We start from the raw sequence: 20,441 nt of genomic DNA on the forward strand, positions 1-20,441 counted from the left end.
GGACTGAATTTATAAGTTAACTTAGGTAGAATTAATATCTCTCAGGTGTTGGGCTTCTCTGCAATGATATGATTATTATTATTTCCACTTGTCTTCTGTCTCTCAAAAGAGCTTAAAGTTTTCTTCATACAGATCTTGTACATCTTTGTTACACTTGTTCATTAATAGTCTATACATCACTACATAATTATAAATTATATATATATTATATGTTAACAACTAAGTAACTTAAAAGAGCTCCTTTTTTGAATAACACTTTGAGTCCACTCTCAGATGCCAATCTTCAGAAAGCCATACTTCCCAATATTTATATCTACTGGGTGATCTAATCACAGCAAGCATCTATGGCTGTTTTGATACTACGGTTTGTTGTAATTTTTCCAGAAGTACAGACATTTTACTAGGTAGAAAATGATAACCTGATTAATTAGACTGTCAGCTAGTTTTTAATAAACCAAATCAGAGGTGTAGAAAATGGCAGCAAAGATTGGACCTGAAAGATCTCTGCCTCCGTACAGTTTGCAAACAAATAGAGAAGACAGGATGGGCAAACCCAGCCAGGTCATTCTCAGGTATGTGAGGCAAGACAGAAACCAGACGATGGTGTGACAAGTGGAACAGAGCTAACTGGGGGAAGACTTTGGAAACACTGAGCCTTAGCCTTCGCTTCAGTGATGGTTGAGAGTAACTTGAGTGTGAAACAGTGAGAGGAGGACAGAGCAGGCACCAACTGTGGATGCCAAAAGGTAACAGACTGTCCAGCCCACACTGGGATACATGAGAACATATTTGCTGCCTTTTCTTAATGTCTATCATAAAAGTAAGGATAGCACTTCGTTCTGTGGGACTCTGCCTGATTTGAAACATCCATTTAATTATGACACAAATTAGTTTTTTCACGGGTCTGAAAGTGCCACTTACTAACCTGGAATAAGTGCTGTGCGCAGTGGCTCTCTGGAGTCTTCCGTTCACCTTGCAGGGTGAACAGTCAATCCCCTCTGCCCTGGGATCAGTTTACATCTCCAGGATTTTTGTCTCTTCACACGTATGAATTAACTAACATTTTTAATTATAGGTAATAGATTGATAGAAGTTCCTTATGGAACATATTCAAAAGTGTGTGCTTTTTTTTTTTTTGAATAAAAGAAATGCGTACATTGAGGAATAAAAACTGACAGCCTAGCAGGACAAATGTGGCTTATGTGAAACTGTTTTTAAAATTATAAATCTTTTATCTAGCTGGTAGGTGAAAATGATGTGTGATGAGAATTTTTGGTGATATAATTACTTTACAAAATTTCAAAAATATTTTCAACTAGAAATATTATGACACCACTTAATTGTCAAAGAGGAAAGTAGAAAATAACATTATTAAGAAGAAAAGAAAATCTTCTGAGGTCCTATTGAATATTTTCACAAATGCCAGCCTCTTTGCTACTAAACTAGATTCCTTAGATTCTCCACACCGATCCTCTTAGTGGACAGTACTGTGTCCTGCTTTTTTTCTTAAAGCAGTAACTACAGAGTCCTCTGCAGATAGTTTGATTCTTCATTACACTTCCTTTTAAATGAATTAGGAAGTGATCTTCCTTGCTTGATAACCTGACAGACTGTTTCGTGTCTGAGCTTCTTAGCCAAAGCACCAGAGTGTGCTAATTGCTGAGTCCTTTGTGCACTGTTAACTCTCACCTGCTCTGAAAACCTGGAATGTATCTTAGTTTTCATCTTTAAATGCCTCTTTCTCCTAATCCCCTCTTTTGTGCTGTGACACAGAATAAAAATGTTCATTTGGGAGAGAGATTATATGGATTACTGAAAAAAGAAAAGAAAATGCTCCTTCAGCATCCACAAAGGATCATTTTAGTAAAAAAAAAAAAGGTAATTTGATAAATTCATATTGGTGAAATTGAATCATTTTATTGAAACCTGAAAATTCTTTTTCCTGAACATAGAAAGATGGGAGATCTTTTTCCCAGTGTGGATACTTTCAGCTGGGAATGATTCTTTTAAAAGAAAGAATGAAAGGAAAGGAGAGAGAAAGGAAGGGAAAGGAAGGAAGGATGGGTGGAAGGAAGGAGGAAGGGAGAAAAGGGGAGGGCAAATCTTCAAATTAGCATTCATCAGATGCTTTCTTTGTAAGAACAGATAAGCCTGAAAAAATGGTTAGTTTTGACAATATTTTTTAAAAGGGAAATGCAAATTTGGGAAAAAAATCATATAATGTGTATATATATACGTGTAGTAGTTGTAATCTCAGGATGGTTGTATTAAGAATTTTTCCTTTTTTACGTACACGATTTTTAAATTTTTTTACAAGAAATGCATATTACCTTTTCAATAAATTTTTTAAAAGAGCTGGCAAAAGCAGGTAATTCCAAAGCAGAGTGATTTGGAGTAATCACAGCTGGTTGTACCCAGAAGGACTAGATCTGAGGGGTGAGTCAGAAGCTCTAAGGTACACGCCTATAGAAGGAATAAAAGAGCATCATCACGAAAATTTCAGTGATTATTCCAGGAGAGCGCTCTTGGTGACATGTATAATGTTCAGTTTTCCTTCTCATGTTTTACCTGCATTTCTCTCTTCAGTGGTTGCCAGTGGTGATCAAACAAACAAAAACCCCGAGGATGTTGCAAAACAAACAGAAAAGCTATTGGTCAGAGAAGCGAAGGAGAGCATTCATGACTCAGCTGTAGAAAGAGTGTTCAGAACTGAGGAGTGGGAGATTGTTGAAGTTAGACGACAGGGGGGCAGGGGCATGAAATTGTCTCTGCAGTGGTAACATCTGGAAGGGGCGTGGGGCAAGTTAAAGAGGGAATAGGATTTTTCCAGGTAGGAAAGGTAGAGGAGCATGTATCTGATTACGTCCCTCCGTCCCCATTCTCTGAGGATTAACTTTTCCTCCTTTGATAAGTAGCATCAGTATCTGATTCCAACAGCAGTATCTCAGTTCTAACACCAGTATCAGGTGTCTGCTCCTTGGGACACATTCCCATCTAGAAACAAAAGAAGATTAAGGAAAACGGAAACTGCACAAGTAAATTAAGTCCTGCTGGGTTTAAATTAGATGAATGCATATTTTTAACTACCTTAAAATACCAACGCCCAGAATAGGCTTACTTTCTGCAGGAGGTGCCTGTCCCCAGAAATAGTGCTTTTGGTCAGTCAGTATATTGAAGCACTATAATCTCTTAAAAAAATCTCGAAAAACCACAAAAATGCAGTCCATCTTTCAAGGTTACCTAGAGAAATTCAGAGACCTTTACACACACTCTGATTCTCTGGATGCCCTTCCTCCCAGAATAAACTGTATTTTAGAAAAATTACAAGGGGAAAAAAGACAGAGAAGCGTTTGTTTTCCTGGGGATGGTAAAGAAAATAATTATATGCGGGAACCTCTTAGATTCCCAGGGAGTCTGCAGGAAGGCTAATGCTGTTAGGAAAGGGACAGCTTTGTTTTATAGTCCCTGATGTCTGTTTTTCAGTGTGGAGGCAAATGTGCTCTTTCTGAGCTGCGCTTGCAAGCAACGTGGTGTATCTGACACACTGCCCTCTGGGGAAAGCCACCGGTGGGGGAATTGTTCCAGTGATGCAGTACAGCTTGTAGCTTGGAATCCCGTCGGAGAACTTTGTAGTGGCTTGTCAGTCAGTGGGAAGATAAAAGAGGCTGCTTCTTTTCAAGCAATTTGAATTCATTTCCCTGTAATGAGTTAGAGGGTCAGGCAGCAGGAGTGAGCTCGCCTGAGATCTTACAAAGTGTATTTCGAGGATGACAAAGACAAGCGATGGAGAAAGGGAATGGGAAGTCAGCCTTGCAGCCGAACAGGCAGAGAAACATGGCTTATCGCTGGTCCACTTCTTTTCTGGACACCTTTTCCTGAATCCCCATAGTTTTAGAAAGAAGGGTCAGAGAAAATCCAGCTCTGACCTGGTTTATTAAATAAAAACCCAATATACAAACACTGAAACTCAGTAAAGTCTAAAGTAGGATCAAATAAATACTCATTGAGCAAAGACATGCTAAAACCATTATACTATTTTTTCACATTATGTAATTATTGACCATTCAATTTCCTTTAGAGACAGAAGAAATTAAATAAGTGTCATGTTAGGGAGTTCTTTTGGTTGTGGACAATAGCACTGGACTTCTCTCCCTGACCAAGTTAGTTGTCTAAAATCAACACAAGAAGTATTAGGAATGATGACTGTGGGAGAAGCTTATGTGCAAAGCACGTATGCACATGAAGAGCAGTGAGAATGTAGAGGAAATAGACAAAATTATTTTCTCCCTATTTCTTTGGGAAGCAAATTTCTCTTCTGCAAAAAAAAAAAAATTACAGTTAATATACTTTTGCATAAAGTTCCAACACATTTTTAGAGGTATAAATATACACATATATAATGCAGGAAATAGAAACATTTTACTTGGAATTAAAAATCATTGCTGCATCATTAGTAAAAATATGAATGGGCACTAATAAGATATATGTCATTTCAAACATTTGGCGATAAAGCATATACCCACTGAATATATTGACACGTCAGATTGTATATCATGTCATGGCCAATAAAGCTATGGAAATGTGTAATTAGGACATATTCTTCCACAAGAATGGAGTTAAGCATTAATTCATCAAACTTACTTAAGAACGCCTCTGTTCTCAACACTCACACAGCAGCTTATTGAATTTGTGTCTCATATCTAATGGGCTATTTTCTTGACATAATGAACAAGTGCAGACTCTATGCTGTTGTGTCTGTCGCAGAGACGACATAATGATGAAATGCAAATTCTAACCCTGGGCTGCACACGGCATCAAAGAGTGTGTGATTTCTGTGTTCTTGTGGCTTAAGTTCATGTTTCAGATTCTTCAGATCATCTTTGTCTAGGAATCTCTCCTTTCTGCCTCCTTGTAAAAGGAGACTGTTAGGTGGGGGGTATCATCTGCAGTTCAGATCCCTCCCAATTGATTTACCATTGGCTTTGCAAGAATTTATGTGGTTTTTTGAAAAAATGAATTCCCCTTTTCGAAAAGGGAAGTATTTAAAGCATTTTAAAAAGCTCAGACCATTTTCAGACTCACACCATGGCTGACTTGGAAGTGCCCACATGGTGAGGTTCACGTGGGAGGCCAGCCACAGAGCAGATATGTAATATTTTTTGAATCAGTAGTTTATACCATTGATAGACCTGTCAGGCATTGCTCTTTGTATGTGTTGTCATGGCAGGGGGCCGGTGTTTGCTGAGTAAATAGCAGTAGTAGAGTCTGTCTTTAGATATTTCTTGATGGAAAGTATAACTATTATACCTAGTTATCTGGATTTTGAATAAGGAGTCTCTCGATACATGTGTCAGCTATGAATATTAGAGGAAAATGGAAGAATGAACTACATAGAGAGAAGAAGAAAAAAAAAAAACTAGTTCCCTAGGGCCAGTGTTCTTCCCAGCCTCTGAGACACAGTCCTGCAGCAGGGAGTTTCCTGCTCTGATTCCTGAGCGTCTCCTGCTGGGGTCTAGGAAAGGACTTTCTTGAATGATGATGGTCTTTATCATCATACAGAGTTACAAGAATCACAAACCTTGTACTTTAGCTCCTTAGAAAGTACTATTAGATGACTCTGAAATCCTCATGCTATGTACTAAGAACAGTTGACTGAGAACTGATGTTTCCCAACTTTTTGTGTGATGTTCTTATGATCAATGACTTAGTTCACTGAATTAAAAAAAAAAAAAAGAAAAAACTAAGGATACTAGCAGACTATTTAAGAAAGCACAGTAGTTTTATATAGTTTTCTGAGAATTTGAATTCTTTGTAAATAGGGTCTCTTATATTTATCTCATTTTTTTATATAATCATATACTTTTGATGAGTTATCAATAGAACTTTTATATCAGAAGAGCAGATATCTGAAATCATAAAATAAAATTTAGATATTTGTTTATTTGTTCATTTTTTTTATGCCACAAAAATGTATCTAGTTTTCATGGAGGAAGACAGAAATGATAATATAGAGCAGGGTTATAGTGGTGAGTTAGGAGACATGGCCCTGCACTGAAGGGGCTGTGGTTTTACAACAGGAGATAGAAATTAGCCCAATAATCACATAAAAATATAAAAATGCAAACTTTAAAAAGCATTTAAATGAAAGTATATGTCACTAAGTGCATTATGGGGAACCCTAATATAAATTGGAGGAACTGGGAAGACCTTTTAACAGATGACGTCTTAGGGTAACATTTAGGCACTAACTCAGAGAACGATACAGGAGAGAGGACTCCAGAGGGAATGGCATTTGTGAAGGATGTGAGAAGCATAAAGTTTTGGTGTGATCGAGGAAACCAAGGAAGGCCAGTGTGTCTGGGGCAGAGTGGATGTGGAAGAAAAGGGCATAAGATGGGACATGAAAACTAGCGAGGAGCTACTTTGCACAGAATCCTGTAGGCTACTTTAAGGATTTTGGCATAGAACTGCAAGAATTGTCAATATTTTTCAGCTGTTTTAGCAGATGAATATTACTTAAATTTAATAGCTGAAGGCTTAGATTGGAACACTTTTTCTTCCAGAAATATTTTTTTGTCAAAATGATACTAATTATAAATGGGTTACATTTTTATCCGGCATCGAGTCTATTTTCCTATGAAGATAAATGTATGTGTATACATATATGTATGTGTATATATAATATATTTGAGATCTTACTACAAGCACATTTTATATACTACTTTACTTGTTTAACATTATACTGTGTTTCTCATATCACACAAAATGCACTCGTAAAAAGACCTTCTAAATGGATACATAATATCAATAGTGTGGCTATCCCACAATGTACTAGCCATTCCATTATTGTTGGATGTTTAGGTTAATTATTTTTACTATTAGAAAGAACATTTATTATTAACATGTAATTATGCACATATCATTAATATATATTGCTAAAAATTTTAAATTAAAGGTGGGAAATATTTTAAAATTTTGATATGGATTGGAAAAATGCTTTCAAAACAAGTCACATTGATTCATATCTTCTAACAATATACAGATATGTTTATCTTTCTGTAATTGTGTTAATTTGATAGATAAAAATAAGTTTGTTTTAATATGCATTTTTTATTCCTTTTGAGATCAATATGTTCCTTATGCTTATTATTTGTTTGTTTTTCTTATTTGTTCACACACTTTGCCAGAAAATTTTAGAGGTTTTAAAACTAGGTTTACTAGACAGCCGCATATAAATTAGTGAAGTTAAAACTTTCTCTGACACCATACACAAAAATAAGCTCAAAATGGCTTAAAGACTTAAACATAAGCAAGATACTATAAACTTCCTAGAAGAAAACATAGGCAAGATATTTTCTGACATAAATCTTAGCAATGTTCTTCTAGGGCAGTCTATCCAGGCAATAGAAATAAAAGCAAAATAAAATGAGGTTTGATTTGTTTAAAATTATGGCAGTTTCAAAATTATGAATAATAATTATTAGTCATTATAGTGTCAGATATTTTATTCAACTTATATTTTTGGTGTATTTATGAGGTTTAGGAAATAGTGTTTCAGAATTTTTATAATGAAATTTCTGTTTATTTTAGTAAAAAAAAATTTCCCCTATCCAGAGTTGAAACATGTATGTTACATTATTTTGCTAAATTTATCAGAGATTTAAATTCACATAAATGATGGTGCTTATTTTGGGGCTATTTATTATTTCTATATCTACCTCTGTTTCTCTTTGAATCTTCACCATGACAGTTTGATCTCTGTTCTTTCAAAATGATAAATATTTAGAAAATAATTCATATCTTATAGTTAAAATTTCTGTCTTCCACCTCTAGCTCATTATTCATTTTTGCTAAAAGGTCTTAGTTCGTTATGTATATTCTTCCAACTCAACATTACATTGAGTTTAAAAAATTCTACTGATATTTTTAATGGACTCTATCTTACAGAATAATCTGTGTGTACTTTACACCCTCACATTTTTCTCACCCAGAAATGTGCTGCGATTCCATGTATTTAGGCATCGTATATCTCACACTAAAGTTTAGTTATTTTTTTCATGAGGTCCTTAAATTTCTTGTTAGGGTTTTATCCAGGTATTTTACTTTTGTGATTGTGATTGTGTTTATTTATTTTTATAATAACGTTTTGAAAAATCACTGTTTGTATCATATCTGATTTTCATCGATACTTTCTTTAGACATTTGGAAATCTGAGTTAATTTCTCCAGCTCCATTAGAACAGAAAATACAGAGGTCCTTACACTTAACAAACATTTCCACGAGTCCAGCCCACTAAGGTATGTGATATAACACACTAACAGACAGGATGGATGCTTTTATTTGAAACAAAAATAGCTCTAATTTAAGTTGCAATCACAAATCTAACCCGTGCAATACGATTATTTTAAGTAAAACTCAACCAAACTATTTGACTAATTTTTGTTTCCAGTAATTCATTTGATATAATTAAAATAAGCTTATAAGGTAAACATAAAATGTTTAAAATATTTGTATCCGTTTGTGCCCATTGAGAAAATGAATAATTATTCTTGAAATTTTTAAAAGAATTTTTTAGATAGTCACACAAAAATATTTGCAAAATGATGCTCCTGACAGAGTTGATTTGTATAACATAGCTGAGGAGGGTGTTCCTAAAAGTCCAGCTATATAGATTGATTATACTGTGGTGAATTCATTAAAAAGATTATGTAGAAATATATTTATTAATAAGAAAATATATATTATTACAGGTACAAAACACTTATGAGAAATTTCTAGAAGATTTGATATATTTATATGTGTGTAAAAATATAAAAGGATACACAGTGAAATACACCAAAATATTAACATGATAATAATGATTATCTTGAGATTTTAGGTAATATTAGCTTTTCTCTTCATAGTGTCTAGTAATAATCAAGATTTACAGTGAACAGATACTTCTTTTATAGTCAGACAAAGAAGGAGTGAGTGAAGTCAAAAGAAACAGAAGAGAGAATTTGTAGCATATATCATCTTACAGCCAAAGTGTTGGAAGATTTTAGAAAACAGCAAACTTTAAAGCTCCAAACTCTCTTGGGATTAACATATACATGCTACTCTACACAAAATAGATAAACAGCAAGGGTTTACTGTATAGCACAGGGAACTATATTCAATATCTTGAAATAACCTATAATGGAAAAGAATCTGAAAAAGAATAGATATATATGTATAACTGAATCACTTTGCTGTACACCTGAAACTAACACAACATTGTAAATTAGCTATACTAAAATTTTTTTTCTAATGGTTAAAAAAAAAACTTCCAAACTCTGATGAGAACTTAGGAACAGAGGACTTGACTTCATCAAGCACAGGGTGTCAAAGACCTTGGGCCTCAGCTTTCTCAGAAGCCCAACCGATTATAATTACTGTTTATTATCCACCTGCTTTTACTCGAATCCCTTAAACTTACACTGGCTCACTTTCACTTTTCCCTAATAATTTATTCCTTTAAGATAATAGAGTTTCTTATTATCTTTTTGATTTGTACTCTCTGTTTCCTCCTTAATGATTTACTGTATCTATATGGCATGTGTGCAAAAGTTATCATATTAGAAAAATTATTATGCTATAATAATTATGGTACCATCAAACTGAATTAAATTATGTTTCATTGTAAATAGTAAAATGTATTAATTTTTTTAAAAGCCTTTTTATGCCAGTGAGGATAAATAGTTACCTTCATATACTTTCATTAAACACCATGACAGTACAAGCCAAACTGACAGAGCTGATAGCAAATCAACTCACCCCTTACCACAGTCCCTTCCAAGTAGTTCTGAAATTAGCTTTCTTAGAGCTATGAATTAAATGCACTGTGTTAAACAGAATCTGTGCATTCTGTTCATAAAAGTTTCATCTTCATTTTGTGTGCACATATGTAGACAGATCTGGAAACAATATGGTTTTCTTCCATCAGTATAAGATGAAAATGAACCTGCATCTTAAGTGTGCATTCTAATTTTCCCTTTATATCCTCAAAACAATGCTGTCCAACAGGCATAGAAAGTAAGCTACATACGTAATTTTGTGTTTTCTAGTATAGTATGCTCATTGAAAAAACAGTAAACAGCTAAAATTGATCCAGTGGTGTATCTTTTGTGAACCTTTCTAGCCAAACCATTATCATTTCAACATGTAATTAAAATCGTAAGATGATATCTCAAATGAGATAGCATAATCTTTTTTTCATACTTAATCAGTGTGTATATTTTATACTTACAGGACATTTCAATTCAGATAATAATTTTTATCAGAAATATTTGGCCTGTATTTAGATTTCATAAGATTTTCAGTTAAAATAGACTCACCTACCAACATATTTAAGTTTTTTCTAGTAACTAATTATATTTTTAATTTAAATTAGCTAAACTTAAATAATAAATTCAGTTCCTCAGCCATGATAGCCACATTTGAAGTGCTCCATAACCACATGTGGCTAGTAGCTATTGTATTCGACAGCACAGGTTAAGAACACACATATAAGTTGTCAGAAAAATGGAAAAGTTAACGCCAAACTATTGAGAATGTTTCATATGCTGGATTTCAAGGAACATGAGCTGATTGTTTTTCCTTATTACATCAGCTGGTTAGCTGGTTGACTCAATTGATAGAATCAAACACTTGCTTTGGTTTTATATACAAATCATCTCATTTTTCCTAGGTCCTTTAATTTTCTTTAAGGCAGATCTTTGTATGTGCCTTAATTCTGCTGATGTCTGTGTCCTCTGGATACCCCTGTTATCCTAGAGCTAACCCTCAATTTAACTGTTATATACTAATTTTTGAGTAAAATAAAGGACATCAATATTAAGAGAAAAAAAACTAAATGTTGTTAATGTGCCACCATGTTTACTCTTGCTTCTCAGCTGTCTTATAAATCATGTAAATAAGTATAATAAACAATTTATCGAGTGATTCCATAATACTTTGGATCTACAGGTCCATCATTTGTGATGACACATAGAAGTTGGCCTAGGAAAGCGAGAAGTATGTCATATGTCAAACGATGCCTTCCATCAAGTTTAGAGCAGCATTTCTTTCCCAGCATCACAACTGAGGGTAATGGTACTTGGCAGTATTGGCACTTCTGATATGACTGCTTTTGGCTAGCTCAGCATTCTTAAAAAATAAATAGTTTTTTCACTCTGTGATTGAAAGGGTTAAATAGTACCAATTCATTACCGCTCACAGAAGGATTTATTTTGTTCTCATAAATCAGTTTTATTCCACATTTTTATTATTCCCTTGGGTGAGCTACTCGAATTGAAATCAATACGAGTGCAAGTGACACAATCAATCTAGATATTTGATTATGGATTAGAGATTCCCCAGGTCTGCATTTTAGCCAGTTTCTTTCTGATCATCTCCCTGAAGAACTGACTATTCTTATTGGCATCGATAAGTTATGAACATGTTTAAGAAGCAGGTAATAATCTTTATTTGTATACTGACAATGAAAACCTGAAGCATGAACAGAGATTAAAAAATAAAGACTTAAAATGCCTAACTATACCATTGTTTATTAATAAACTTCATATTTCTCAACATCATTCTTAAGATGAAGTGAAGTTTTAAAATAACTTTATTCTTTCTTTAAAAAAAGCAGTCAGAGGTTATCAACTGCATTCTTAGACAGCATTTGTCATGACAGGGATGTTTTCACACATTTATTTTATAGTTGAACCATGCTAACTGGTCCAGGTTAACAATAAGAAAACACTTAAGATGAATAAAATGCCTTTGGAGGGATTCGAGCTGGTTCTTTTCATTTCTAGAAGTAGCCAGCCTGGAAAGCCATCATCTGGGGGGAAAAACAGTTAAACTTTAAATTAAGGAGCAAAATCGATCAAGTTGTTGTTCAAGAGGGCAACGTTAATATATCAAATTATCTATCAAACTCTCTTTGCTTTACAAACAAATTTATATCTTATTATGTTTACGTATTGAATGCTTATTTTGGGACTCTTAGGTACCACATTATAGTTCTCTTGCCTCTGACTCTAGCCACCTGTTCTTGGTTCTTAAGCCAAATTTTTGCATAAGCACAATATAAACCATCTTGTAATTCATTTTCTTATATTTAGAATAAGGCAATCAAATTATTTCTTTAAAATAAATTCCAAAGCAATATTAATACTATGTGTGCTTCTTTCAGGATGTATTTTAACCTTATTTAGCCATTTACTTTTTTTTCATTGAAATTTGTGGGAACGGAATGTTTCATGTGTGGCAAATTACCTCTGGAAGGCACATGACACACTAGAATCTTAAACATCTTTCAGAAGCAGTTGAAACAGTAAACCTATCTTTCTTTCCTCCAAGAAGTCATTAATTACTCTTGTTACTTTTTTAAAAATAATTTTTATATAATTTTAAAGGTTACTTTTCATTTACAGTGATTTCAAAATATTGGCTATGTTTCACTGTGTTGTGCAAAGCATCCTTGAGCCTGTCTTAACACCCAGTAGCTTGTGCCTCCCACCTCCCACCTCTATATTGCCCCTCCCCACCCCCCCCCCCCCCCCCACTGGTAACTACTCGTCTGTCTCTATATCTATGAGTCTGCATCTTTTCTGTTACATTCACTAGTTTGTTGTATTTTTTACATTCCACATATGGGTGATATCATCCAGCATTTGTCTTTCTCTTTTTGACTTACCTCACTTAGCATAATGTCCTCCAAGTCCATCTATGGTCTCTTATTAAGACTCCAGAACAGCAGTTATCACTACAGTCAAAGCAATGTGCTTGGATTTGCAAACTTCCTGAGCATGTAGAATTAGGGGCTTTCTATAACATATTTTCTTCCTGCTTTTTTTTTTCTTTTTCAGTAATTTGCATTTATAAGTGCTGAGTAGTGAGACATTCAAAGCATTGAGGACAGTCGAGTGCAGTGATGTAAGACAGGGCTCCATCAATATAGTGTTCTTTCCAGCATACCCTGTTCCACTCTTTAAAAAGAGTTTACTCAAGAAAATCAACCTTAAAATTGGAAATGGCTTCCCTTATTCAGGAAGGCAGACTTTTTTAAGAGGTTGTCACTTTGTTTAATTCAGAAGGTGGCAAACTTTTTCAGGAAAGGATCACATAGTAAACATATTAGATTTTACAGGCAGCGTGGTCTGTACCATGACTACTCAGCTGTGCAGTCATGACATGAAATCATGAAATACCTAGAAGTATGTGTGTTCTAATAAAACTTTATTTACAACGACAGGCAGCTGGCCGAATTTGGCCTATTGGCTGTAGATTGTGGATTCCTGGTCTTATTATAATTTATTTCTTCATTTTAATACAACTTATATATTTTCCTCAGATATTTCAACTCGCTCATCAATGTCTTGATTTTACAAAAGTTACGCATGCTAGCTCAAAAATTGATGTAATTTAGAAAAATGATATTTGCTAAAATCCTTGCCCACACATTAAGGAAAAAAAAAAAACAGAACAGAGCAAAACAAAAAGATCGTCAGTATCTATAGGACTGTTATGGCTCTTGTATGAGCACGGACTCAGGGAAAATGTTTCTGAAGCACCTTTTGGTGAATTGATTGAAATATGCCATGTATTTATTCCCTGAACTGCAACTGTCGTAACAGCAGAATGACCACTTTAAAGAGGAATCACAGAAATACAGCTCTTACTAGATGACTCCTAATTAAAAATCACATTAGAGTAATTACAGTAATGGTAAAAATACGATGCATTAACGAAGCACTGTCCTTCTCAGAGGCACAAGTGCTTCAGGCTACTTACTTCTTTTGCTTTCAAAATGTTCTGTGGAGAAGCCAACTCTGTAGGTAGAGATCTGTGAAGGTTTTCAATGTCAGCAAACATTTAGAGCCAGGAATAGGTCCCTTTACCTGTATATTAAATACTCAGCACCTTTCAGGTTTCTACCAAACTGAGATTAATTGGAATAATGAAGTTTGGAGGGTGCATTTGCCTTTTGGGTAGAATAATTTGAAATAGTATCCTTATAAAGAATTAAAGGAACTTAGGAATAATAATATATAATAATATAATAATAATAATAAAAGTAACTTAAATATTAATATGTATTCTCTAGCGGGACCTAGAATTCTTAGTCACATTAAATCAGAGCATATTTGCCACATCGCCCTATTCTGCAGTGTACCATCCAAATGTGTTTTGATTTGGGAATTGGTATTATTCTGTGATAGTGAAGTGAGGTTGAACAAAACCAAAATCGAGACCCCAATACAGGAAAAAATATAGCATTATCTTTTTACAGCCAGAAGTGCAAAAATTAGTTAGCACCTTTTCCACCTTAAGATGTAATTGGATTCAGAAAAAGGCTAACCTACACAGGACCAGGTCTGACATGCAAAACCCTCGCAAGGTAACAAGAGTCAGTTTGGTTTGTTTGCTGTCATTTCTCGTTATAATCTTTGTCATGAGAATGGATTCATGTTGTGCCATTTTCCGTTCTTGTTACAATCTCTGTCACATGAATAAGATATCAGGATGTTAATGTCGAGCGTATGGCCTTCTGTGTGTGATGATACTTACAAGACTACGCTGACCTTTGCAGTATTATGTATTCTGATTGGTTGTTCATTTCACCTCTTTCCCACAAGTTAATAAGGCTGTAAAAAGGAGAGAACTGAAATGGCCAGCCAGTCAAATTATAGAATATTGAAAAGGTCAGAGCAGTACAGCACAGAGGAAAAAAAAATTATGGAATATATGGTGCATTAAAATTCTTGTGACAATGATTATGACAAGAATGGGAAGGAATACCCATTTACGTTATTTCTGTCTAGAGAAACCCCACAGGATGGCATTTCCGGAACAGCAGTCATTCACGCATCTCCAAATCATACATGTGAAAATATCTATTTACGTTGGTTATTGCTAAAGAAATAATTGCATAGAAAATATCTACCTATTCAGCAAATAAGAACATGAAAAGTAAGATTTTAGCCTTAGAAATGGGTATTCATGTTGTTAACATTTTAGTTGGTCTTCCTGTTTGAAACTGAAGAAGTTCCTTACATGTGAAATCTGTTGGGTTTTATGGGATTTAACTTTGTTTCTTCATTTAACACTTTGTTTTCTTCCAATAAAATAGAAAACTAGGACTGAATGAATTAACCTTTTTGGAAGTGCTTTAGAATGTGGAATATCCGAAAACAGCATCTAGGAATTTGTTTTAAAATGTTACATGATTTATACAAAACATGTATTTTCCTTGTGATGCAAGATACTGGCCAATATACAAAGAATCCTTCCTTCCTCTGCATCCTCAGGGGAGAGAGAGAGACAGAGAGAGCAGGACATACTTAATTCAGAAATTCTTAGGTGGTTGTTCTCAGGTGTACAGTAATGTTTATTCATTTTAAAATTATTTTTACACATATTTGAATTTTTCTTATAGAACAGCTTTACTCGATTTTGTAGTCTGTAAAGACAGTCTGGTTTAAAAGGTAGCTTTATATTGTCTAAAGATGCATTGTTTCACTAATAGAGTAAACATTTTACAGCCCAAAGCTAGAATCTCAATGCATCATTAATAAGGATGCCTAATGCGATCTAATTATTTTTGCAAGCAGAGGAAATGAATTTTGATCATTACTTTAAGACCAGCTTGAACATAGATTAAATAGCCCCCAAATCAGGAGTTCTGCATGCTTCAGAAGAATCACCATGTGATTTCTGGTACCCTGTGATACTCTCCTTCAGTAGGTCTGGGGTGGAACTCAGGTGTGTGAATGTTTGTGAAGTATCCCCAGGAGATTTTGACATGGGTGAGCCCTGGAACACAGGAATAGACCATCCCATTGTGCAAAGAGTTTAAGTGCAATCCCCAGTTAAAGCTCGATGGCACAGAGCACAGCCAGAGAAGACGGATGAGGGGACTCCAAAGTCACAGTGCTGGGGGGTGAGTGATGGGGAGCTGTGGTTCCAGAACACAGCATCTTAACCGGGACTGCACCGTCCACTTATACTCACAAATAGGGTCAGCGCTGAGGCCAGCTAGACAGGAATGGTCACCTGTGATAGGAAATGCTTATCATTTTAGCACTTTCTAGCTTGATTCTTGAGGCTGAACCAATAGGGCTGCATTTTCCAGCCCACTGAAAACAAAGTTTATGCAGTGAGAAGTGGTAAAGCACAACCCTCTTAAGAGGGGGGATCAGAGGACCTGCTTTTGTAAGATTTTTCCCCCAATATCTGGGAGCCCAAACTGGTAAAGTTGCAAGGAAGAAAGGGTGGGGAGAATGAGAGGAGGAAGAGCCTGGGGAATGAGAGGAAGAAGAATGGATCCTGTTTTGGTTTTGAATCTGGACATTTGTGAGTTTCATCGAGGGCTGAAATCCTGTCAGTTGCTCCGGGTCTGTGAATTGAGCTGTGTGTGAGCAGAGGTGAGAGATGATTAGACTCACTCAGCTGCATGTTTCCTGGAGATGTACACGTTCTTTTCTGAGCTGAACGAAATGGTTATGTAATTGCATCCTTCTCATAATTATTGAGTAATTATATACTTCTTATAATTACTGAGTAATCATTGTTCTATAACTAGAACTTAATGTTACAACTAATTGTATAATTACCATGTATTAATGTTATCTGGGAAACTTAGAATAAAGTGGTACTTAATATATTTCCCCCTGCCATGCTATTTTCAGAGCTAGCAAGAGTGTTTTACAGCCAGAAATTTGCTTCAAAGACAAACAAACAAAGTACAAGGGGAAAAAAAAAAACCCACCAATATTATTATCATGGATGTTAACTCATTGATCTTATAGCCGTACCTGGCTTGAAATTTGTAAAACTGTGTTCTCTTGGCTTATGTTTGTAACTTTCATTGTTGTTCCACAATTTGCCATCTTTTGTGAGATATGTGCAGTTATACTGCTTTGGAGGTAATAGAGCATCTGCCTGGGTCTCATAGGATAACCTGACCTTTTTGAAATTTTACAGCTGGGCATTAACAATAGCAGTAGTTATTTCAGCTCTAGCTGAAAATGCTTTCGAGGAGCTAGACATTATGGGAACTTGAGAAGATCTTCAGATGTGGATAATGCAATTTTTCTTAGACAGTGGTCAGCAGGGATTCATATTAATCTGAACCAAGTTTCCTAAATGCGAGAACTGTGCCTTACTCATTTGGGGCGTATTTATTCTCAGCACCTAGCAAAGTCTACTTCCTGCATGCAGTTGGAGCTCAAAAATCTGTCAAATCAAGTTGACCGAATGTGAAGAACCTATGAAAGCACAATTTGGAAATGTCTTTTCAACGTGTAGAGAAATTACTTTCAAGGGCTACTTCGCAGGTTTCAGAGTTTCTTGCTCGTATGTGTTACACATATATATCTGCAGTGACTACTTCCGTTTGGGGAACTTAAAGCAATTCTTAAGCTGTGGATATATCTTTATCTTGTTTTACTGAAAATGAATAGAAGCTATTAGTCCCATGTTTTAGCCCATAAGTACCATTTATTCTCTTTGGTACAAACCACTCCTTTGGATGTGCCAATTTCAAGTTCAGAGTAATAAATTCTTGCTCGAACTAGGGATTTCTCCTCTTCATGGAAAAAACACTTAATTGCCTGTGTATTTTGCAGCAATAAAATTTTCAGCTAAGTTCCCCAACCCAAAGTTATTATAAATATCTTTTTTTAAATGTTGTATATTTTTAAAGTTTTTAATCTGTCTTACCAACATTTGATGAAAATGCTCATAACTAGATATGAAGTCTTCTTTTCATCATTTGACCTTTATTAATTTTAGAGTTTGAAGTACAACCTAATGGAACAATGAGTGGCCCTGTGGTAGTGAATGAGATCAGTGTTGTTTAGTTAACTGAAAAACTCAGAGGTTTGATTAATAATACATTGTTGGGTGAAGGTGGAGAAGACTGGAGTAGGTAGGTAACTGAGAAAGTAAAATACAGAGTGTATAACTCTTAATCACTTGCTTGTTCTAAATGTGTGTCTAGAATGTATCAGGTGCGTGGATTATAGCAGAAACAGTAACATTCCCAGCTCCTATTGATGAACATCTGTTGTAAAGAAATGTTACTGAACCTACATAATAACATGGTAGTCAAAGGAGTATTATTCCCTGTTCACAGAGGAAAAACTTGAGGTTCAGAAATATTAAGTAATTTCCAAGGAGCACGCTACTCAAGTGACAAGGACAGGTGCAAATGCAGAACTGTCTGATCACCAAATTTATGTACTTTCCTTTGCGTGATACTCTGCTACTAAACTGTGTAAAAATATAATATTTGTATAAATACTGCAACTATTACATTTTGTCAACTATATAGTGAAAGATCACTTTTCTTGGTGGCCATCTTTCACTTTTTAAAACATTTAATCAATAAATATTACATCAGTATCCAGAGATCTTACAAATATGCTTTCCCCTTGAAGTCCAACATCATGTGTGTTTTTTATTGATTTGCCTATATTTGTAGCATTTAGGCAGAAAGAGTGAAGTTACATATAGTAAAAAGTTTTGGCAAAGGAAGAAGGCTATTTGAAATGAATATTACTGTTCTTAGTCATTCTTTTTTCTATGTTTTAAGTATAGCTAAATTTTGCTAAAGTAAGCAATATTTTGGAAAATTTGCCTTGTGTAAACTTTTCAGGAAAACATCTAACGTAGCAAGTGAAATAAATATTACAACAGAATTTTCAGTTATGGCCCTATTCTTATGTTGTCTAATTTCCGACTCTTCCTAACCTTGAACGTAACCCAGTTGTGTAGGAGAGGGAAATAAAACACTGTTGTTGGACAGAGAATGGGTTTGCTGAAGTTTTGGAAGGATGGTGGTGTTGGGGTCTGGCAATGATACATTGAAGATGATTCTTCTATACAGTGAGGCAGCCTCTGCATTTTTCTCACAGAGTTAAAAAAAATAGATCTTCTGATCAAAGTAGACACATTACTTCCCATCCCTAATTGCTTTTCAGGATATTTTGACCACTTCTGAGTTAAAGAGACCAATTCTGCTTGGATAGAAAGCAGCCAACTCACCTCTTAAGCAAAATGAGCAGAAAATATCCCAACTGATAATAAATAAAATATATGACACACATGCGAGTGTGATATTTATATCCAGAATCATTCCGTTTGGCGGAAAAGACTGGTTTCCTTCCAGTCCGCACACCAAAGAAAATTCAAGGATTGCAAAACAGAAACAAAAACAAAACAAAAAAATGCTTCAATCAACTGTAAACACTCCATTAAGTGATTGTTTTCTATATCTGGCTAGTAGTTGTACTTATATGCATGATGCTTGTGATTAAGCTTCATACTATCTTCGAATATCAGGCCAGTTATTTTGAGCTCTGTGCTGAATAGATTAGAGAACAGAATATTAACTCAGATAAATTTTGTTCACAACATAGTAAAATAAAAGCATGCATACTGATAGTAGCACTTGTACGGCCTCCTATGATACTGCTTTGTAGTTCTGTGTACTTCATGGTATTTCTGTACAGTTTTGTATATTTCATGGTGTTGCTATACCATTCTGTATATTTAGAAACCCAAGGAAATATTCAAATAATAGCAGGAAAGAATCCTTAAGTATTCACTAATTTAAATAGTTTTCTTTTTTAATCAGCAGGTGATAACTATACTCTTCTGAACGGCACGCAAATCATGCACAGCAGTGAAGAGACCAACCTGTGGGTGCCCATTGATGGACTGGTTCCTTTTACTAACTATAGTGTACAAGTGAATGCGTCAAATAGCCAAGGCAGCTTGATAAGTGACCCTGTAATGATTGCAATGCCGCCAGGAGGTAAGTCTATGAACCGCATTGGCTGTCTAAATGAATATAAATGCCCTAGAATTGTCTCCACTGAGCACCTTGTTTATTGTTCGAATTAATGTTTTGGAGAGCTTAGAGTCTCACCTTTATTTCTGGTTGTTCGGGCTGTTGTCTCATTGAGCCCCTTTTATTGATGTTGTTTTTCTGAGACCACTTTCATCCTGCACTGTGTTTGCATGTACGCGTGTGTATACACACATACCTCTTGCTTTATGCCTGTTAGGGAGATCGGGAAATGCTCTTTTTTGTCTGAGACTTCATTTACTTTCAAAATTTGTATTTTCAATTTGAGCTTTAATTTTCTCATACAAGTGGTTCTCATTCCTGGTTCTTTTTGGAGAACTAGTTTAGATGTATATCTAACCCTTCAATTTGACCAAAAAAGGGCAAAGTGAAGGTAATAGAATAGAAAAATTACTCACACCACGGGAAAACCACTATGCCCTAATGATTAGGATTCAATGGTGTCATTTCCATATGTGGAATGTGATATAGTCTGGCTGTCTTTGTTTTAACTATTTCTATGAAAAAGATGGACTTAACTTACTCAGAATTATTGTTTTGATCCACCCTTGTTTTA

At 35.0% G+C, this 20,441-nt stretch overlaps 1 protein-coding gene across 1 annotated transcript in view; it reads left to right on the forward strand.

Moving 5' to 3' along the window:
- Positions 1–20,441, forward strand: part of LOC105100345 (usherin) — a 370,866-nt gene that overhangs the window by 106,828 nt on the left and 243,597 nt on the right. The window contains exon 15 of the mRNA XM_064477011.1: positions 19,652–19,831. Within this exon, the coding sequence (XP_064333081.1) occupies positions 19,652–19,831 (180 nt within the window). The remainder of the gene's footprint in view (positions 1–19,651; positions 19,832–20,441) is intronic.

Source organism: Camelus dromedarius, chromosome 21, assembly GCF_036321535.1.
Source record: "Camelus dromedarius isolate mCamDro1 chromosome 21, mCamDro1.pat, whole genome shotgun sequence".
In the NCBI taxonomy this organism is placed as follows: Eukaryota; Metazoa; Chordata; class Mammalia; order Artiodactyla; family Camelidae; genus Camelus; species Camelus dromedarius.